This window comes from Chanodichthys erythropterus, chromosome 23 (assembly GCF_024489055.1).
Source record: "Chanodichthys erythropterus isolate Z2021 chromosome 23, ASM2448905v1, whole genome shotgun sequence".
Lineage (NCBI taxonomy): Eukaryota > Metazoa > Chordata > Actinopteri > Cypriniformes > Xenocyprididae > Chanodichthys > Chanodichthys erythropterus.
In genome coordinates this window covers 18,048,983-18,054,982 of record NC_090243.1, presented here as the reverse complement: position 1 = coordinate 18,054,982, position 6,000 = coordinate 18,048,983, and the positions used below count along the sequence as shown (strand labels likewise).

Below are 6,000 nucleotides of genomic sequence, written 5' to 3'. Positions count from 1 at the left end.
CTTCTGTTGCTAAATGAAAACTGTTCACTAAACCATTAACTGCTATGCACTATATGTATTACATGATGGGCATCTATAGCATTTATATATGATATAATAGGACTAAATAAAACAGAACCCATGTGATTTTTTATGAAAGCAAGCAACTGATCAAGTGCCAATGTGCCTGGCTATAAATGGGCCCAGAGTCTACAGGGTCAGAAAATGTCTTTGAAGTGAACAGTTTTTTCAAATGTCTTATTTTATTTTAATATATTCATTTGCACAAATTGTTAATATCTCATTCAAAAAGTACATGGTGTATGTTCTAGTCTATGTGCTTTAAGTTGTATACAGTCCATATTCTTGTTTGATGTGTATGTATGTCGGCTCACACAACTAAAGCATTTAAAAACACCAAAACGTCCACAAAGAAATTATTTGCACTTAATTTATTGGAGACTAATTTCTTCATTTTTCTTTGAACCTTCATACATTTGAAAGACCCCGAACAGTAAAAGATACATCTTAGAGGGGCATCTTCAAAAGAAAGCAAAACATTCAACAGAAGACAATACTGATATCTCTCATTTATACACCTTAACAATTAGAGTAAACATTTTTTACAGTTGAATCCTTCATTACAAGGAGTCCTTCAGTCATATTTTTTGTATTAACAACTATTTATAACTATTATTAGTCTTTTAAAGTCTAAGTGGCAAGCAGAACTCCTTCTAAGCTGTGAAAGTTTTGTCTTTGGACATATCTTAAATCATATACAACAGCTGTTTAACATCAGACAGATCAAGAGCAGTAGATTCAGATCTTCCCTTATAGTCTCTATAAGGAACTGCAAATGCACGCACGCGTGCGCGTACCCAAAGTTCACAGAAGCAAGGTTTCCGCGCTTTAATGTTCAAATACAGTAACCGACGTGACAGCAGTGGGTCGCCCTCACTGTGTGAAGACGGCAGAATCGTCCTCAAATGTTCTCCAGCATCGTCTTGAATGAAGAACCGATCAGACGATTTCACGCAAAACCGAATCATGTCAGTCGGAGAGAAAAGAAAAAACAATGTGAAATGCAGCGTGCTTTAACTACAATCCAAAAAGAGTAACGGAGGAAGTCTTTCATTTAAACTTGTTAAAAAAATCTCCACTGGCTTTTCCCGCCCAAAACGGTTTTAATTGAAAACCAAACCGTCAGAGATGAGAGGAATGTCCATCCAAAATGGAGCTCAAGAGTTCAATCAGGTGGAAGACAAAACGAAACAGAATCTCATTTCCTGCTGTCCATAAAAATAGGATTCCAAGAACGAAATATACAAACTTTCTATATTGATATTTACATCCAAATTCATCAGAGAGACAGTATTGAAAAGCAGAAATGAAGCAAAAGACAGTTTCCCGCGTTAAAGGTTTTCATATCCGTCAACGGTTCGATTTCCCTTCAGTGCTTGAGCGTCGCTTCTTTTGTTTTCCCGCCAACACTGATAAAACAGTGTCACCTTATTTGTCTTTTAAACAATTTAAATAGCAAACAATAGTTCCTTAAAATAAAATAAATCAGAGTGCAATGAACATTTCCAGTGAACTTTAAAGAGTCTTTTATACAGAAAATCAAAATTTTGGGGGAAATAATCCAGGAGAGGAGGCGGCAGATGAATATCCTCAGCGAGAAATCACGCAGGACCTATTACCCAAAATGCAACACTGCAAACTCCCTTGGTGGGGATCGGTCCCTCTTGATCCTTTGCGTTCCGCATCATCATCGTAATAAATAAGAGTTTGAAGTGGAAACGACTAACATTCAGCGTAAACTCGTTTACGAGCTAAATGGTTCGCACACGCTCAACCCTCAGGTCAGCAAATGTCCCTCACATGGGCTAACGGTGTGACTGAATGATACTGGTAAATTAAACTAGCTTCTTACACTGATGAAATTCAATTTATGAATCATGAACATACAGAGAGAGGGAATGGGTGCCTCAATCCCAATTCGGGAAGTCACAGGAACCAAAAGACACACACACACACACACACAGAGTGCTATGGATTATTAAATCATTTGATCAACATAGTGATTGTATTCTTCACATCCTCTCCAGCCTCTTGTTTCAGTTCATAAATCAGGTAGGTTCATCGTCATGCCGATTATTTGACCTCCAGGATGGAGGGGTTGGACTCCATGATGGCGACGATGATGCGGTCGATGTAGTCCTGCAGACGGAAGTTGATTTCCTCCTGTTTGTGGATGGCCTCCATCAGCTGCGCACACACACACACACACACACACACACACACACACACACACACACACACACACACATTAAATATTAAAAAGTGTTCACATTTAAAGCACAGATAAGCATGATGGTGTGATACTGACCTCAGTGCGGGAGACGTTGTTGATTTCGGCGGCGAGCGACTCGGAGAGAGATTCGGTAAAAAGGCTTTTTGCTCCCTGGATGCTCAGATTTATGATCTGTCCGTTGAGCTCGTCGTTCTGCTCCTTCAGACTCCGGTTATCCTGCACAGACAGAACGAAACCCGTTTCTGAGACTGGTCTTGGGTCAGCCTTTATATAGACTGTGTTGACTAATTTTAGTATGTTTGAGTCTTTTGAGTTTGTCTACCAGTTTGAGTCTTGGGTCAGTCTGTACCTTTTTTTCTTTGTGTTTTGACTAATGTGAGTTAGTGTTTAAGATTGTTTTTATCTGTTTGAGTCTTTTGGGTGTGTTTTATCAGTCTGAGTCAAGTGTTTATCTGCTTTTATTTAGTCTGTGTTGGCCTGTTTGAGTCTCTGTTTAAGTTTGCATTTTAGTCTATTTTTACGTGTATGGTTCTGTTCTTTGAGTCTGTGTTTACATTTTTTTAGTCAGCACTTAGTTGTTGTTGTTGTTGTTTTTAAGTCAGGTTGATTTTGCGTTTAACTGTTTTTGAGTCTTGTGAGCTTGTTTACCAGTTTGAGTCTGTTTTTTATTGTTTCGAGTAAGTTAATCAGTTTGAGTCTTCTTTTTTTCTTTTACCTATCTGAGTTTTAACCTGTTTAAATGTGTTTTTTTACCGGATTAAGCCTGTTATAGCCAGTTTGAGTCAATTTCTTTATTTTTTTGAATCAGTTAATTTTTTTTTAATAACCATCTTGAGTTTTAACCTGTTTAAGTGTGTTTTTTACCGGTTTAAGTCTCTTATAGCCGAGTTGAGTCTGTTTTTTAACAGTTTAAACCTGTGTTTGAGTCTGCTTTTTACTAGATTGATTCTGCTTTTACCAGTTTGACTCTGTTTTTACCTGTTTGAATCCGTTTTTCATTACCTGTTTGAGGCTGTATTTGCAGGTTTGAGTCTGTTTTTACCAGTTTGCGTTTTTTTTTACCTGTTTGAGTGTTTTTACCTGTTTGAATGTTTTTCATTACCTGTTTAAGTGTGTTTTTACCGGTTTAAACCCGTTTTTTACCAGTTTAAACCTGTGTTTGAGTCCATATTTATCTTGATCACCTGTTCAAGTCTGTTTTTTTTATTGGTTTGAGTCAGTTGATTTGTTTGAGTCTTTTGTTTTTTTTTTACCTGAGTTTTAACCTGTTTAAGTGTGTTTTTTTTACCGGTTTAAGTCTGTTATAGCGGAGTTGAGTCCGTTTTTTAACAGTTTAAACCTGTGTTTGAGTCTGCTTTTTACTAGATTGATTCTGCTTTTACCAGTTTGACTCTGTTTTTACCTGTTTGAATCCGTTTTTCATTACCTGTTTGAGTCTGTATGTACCTGTTTGAGTGTGTTTTTATCTGTTTAAGCCTGTTTTTTTACCAGTTTAAACCTCTGTTTGAGTCTGTATTTATCTTTTTAAGCCTGTGATGACCTGTTCACCTATTTTTTATTGGTTTGAGTCTTTTGTTTTGTTTTTTTTTTTTACCTGAGTTTTAACCTGTTTAAGTGTGTTTTTTACTGGTTTAAGTCTGTTATAGCCGGTTTGAGTCTGTTTTTTACCAGTTTAAACCTGTGTTTGAGTCTGCTTTTTACTAGATTGATTCCGTTTTTACCTGTTTGAATCCATTTTTAATTACCTGTTTAAGTCTGTATTTACCTGTTTAAGCCTGTATTTGCAGGTTTGAGTCTGTTTTTACCAGTTTGAGTTTTTTTTACCTGTTTGAATGTTTTTCATTACCTGTTTATGTCTGTATTTATCGGTTTGAGTCTGTTTTTTACCGATTTGAGTCTGGTTTTACTTGTTTGAATCTGTTTTTCATTACCAATTTGAGTCTTTATTTATTAGTTTGAGACTTTTTTACCTGTTTGAGTGTTTTTCATTACCTGTTTATGTCTGTATTTACCGGTTTGAGTCTGTTTTTACCGATTTGAGTGTGGTTTTACTTGTTTGAATCTGTTTTTCATTACCAATTTGAGTCTTTATTTATTAGTTTGAGACTTTTTTACCTGTTTGATTGTTTTTCATTACCTGTTTATGTCTGTATTTACCGGTTTGAGTCTGTTTTTACCGATTTGAGTGTGGTTTTACTTGTTTGAATCTGTTTTTCATTACCAATTTGAGTCTTTATTTACTAGTTTGAGACTTTTTTACCTGTTTGAGTGTTTTTCATTACCTGTTTATGTCTGTATTTACCGGTTTGAGTCTGTTTTTACCGATTTGAGTGTGGTTTTACTTGTTTGAATCTGTTTTTCATTACCAATTTGAGTCTTTATTTATTAGTTTGAGACTTTTTTACCTGTTTGAGTGTGTTTTTACCTGATTGATGCTGTTTTTACCCATTTTAATCGGTTTTTCATTACCTGTTTAAATCTGTATTTTCCAGCTTGAGTCTTTTTTACCTGTTTGAGTGTGTTTTTACCTGTTGGATGCTGTTTTTACCTGCTAGAATCTGTTTTTCACTACCTGTTTAAATCTGTTTTTATCAGTTTGAGTCCTTTTTTTACTTGTTTGTGTTTTTACCTCTTTGAGAATCTGTTTTTCATTACCTGTTTGAGTGTGTTTTTACCTGTTTGAGTCTGCGTATCTCCTGCTCCAGTTCGTTCTCTCTCATGTGAGTGTTGTATTCCTGCAGGCCGGTGCTGGCTGATCTGCCTCTTCTCGCTTCAGTCTCCAACTTAAACAGCTGCAGGTGTTCCAGCTGCTTTCTCAAGTCCTCAATCAACTACACACGCAGAGAAGCCATTAACAGAGACGAACACACACACACGACTCCACCTATAAAGACAAACACAAGACCTCTCACCCCCTGAGTGCACTCCTTCTCTTTCTGGTTCGTATGACGTTCATGGCTCAGTTTGTCAGACATTTTCCTGCGGGATTCCATTTCTTCATTTAATCGATCTGCGACATCTTCCACCTCATCCTGAAGTTTCCTCTTTTCCTATAAAAATTACTCCATCTCAGAGATCTTTTGGACATTTTTTTGCAGGGTTGGCATCAAATTAATTTAAAAACTATGTAAAAAAAAACAACTAAAAAAAAAAACAAACTAATTTTAATTGGTTTAATGGACAATAACTTCTTAATTCACTCGTCTTTGGCAGAAGTAATAAAAAGGTCATTTTAGAGTCTGAATGTGATCTACAGACGTGTATTAGACTGTGTGTTTGTTGGGTACCTCCTCCAGTCTCTCGATGTTGGCTCTCAGGCAGGGAACACATGACCTCAGCTCACTGTTCTCCTCATCCAACTGATGCAACCTGAACACACACAGGCACACAGACAAAAATGCACCATGATATTTTCTTTTTGGGCAGAGTGCACAATGAAAACAATAATGGGTGAGGGAAAACAAAAGTCTCTGTTAACACAGCCGGATTATATTAAACTCTGAGCCAAGTAATCTCAGAGCTCCTTTGAGAAATCAATCAAATTTCCACTGTTCTCCACTAGATGGCAGACACATATTATCCACTCACAGAAGAGCTGGACACAATAACACAGACATCTAGGTGTCTTCATAATGGCTTCATATTTCTCTGCTGTTATAAGTTAACTGAACAGAAGTTACCTGAACTAATGACTTCCTCAGGAGGAT

General features: G+C 36.6%; 1 protein-coding gene across 1 annotated transcript in view; it reads right to left on the bottom strand.

Annotated features, from left to right (window-relative positions):
• Window positions 1-289: 289 nt before the first annotated feature.
• The window catches only part of rab11fip3 (RAB11 family interacting protein 3 (class II)), a 33,866-nt gene continuing 28,155 nt past the window's right edge, over window positions 290-6,000 (bottom strand). The window contains exons 9-13 of the mRNA XM_067377279.1: window positions 5,581-5,662; window positions 5,206-5,343; window positions 4,969-5,124; window positions 2,369-2,509; window positions 290-2,247 (exon numbers count right to left, since the gene is read on the bottom strand). Coding sequence (XP_067233380.1) covers window positions 2,134-2,247; window positions 2,369-2,509; window positions 4,969-5,124; window positions 5,206-5,343; window positions 5,581-5,662 — 631 coding nt within the window. The 3' untranslated portion in view covers window positions 290-2,133. The remainder of the gene's footprint in view (window positions 2,248-2,368; window positions 2,510-4,968; window positions 5,125-5,205; window positions 5,344-5,580; window positions 5,663-6,000) is intronic.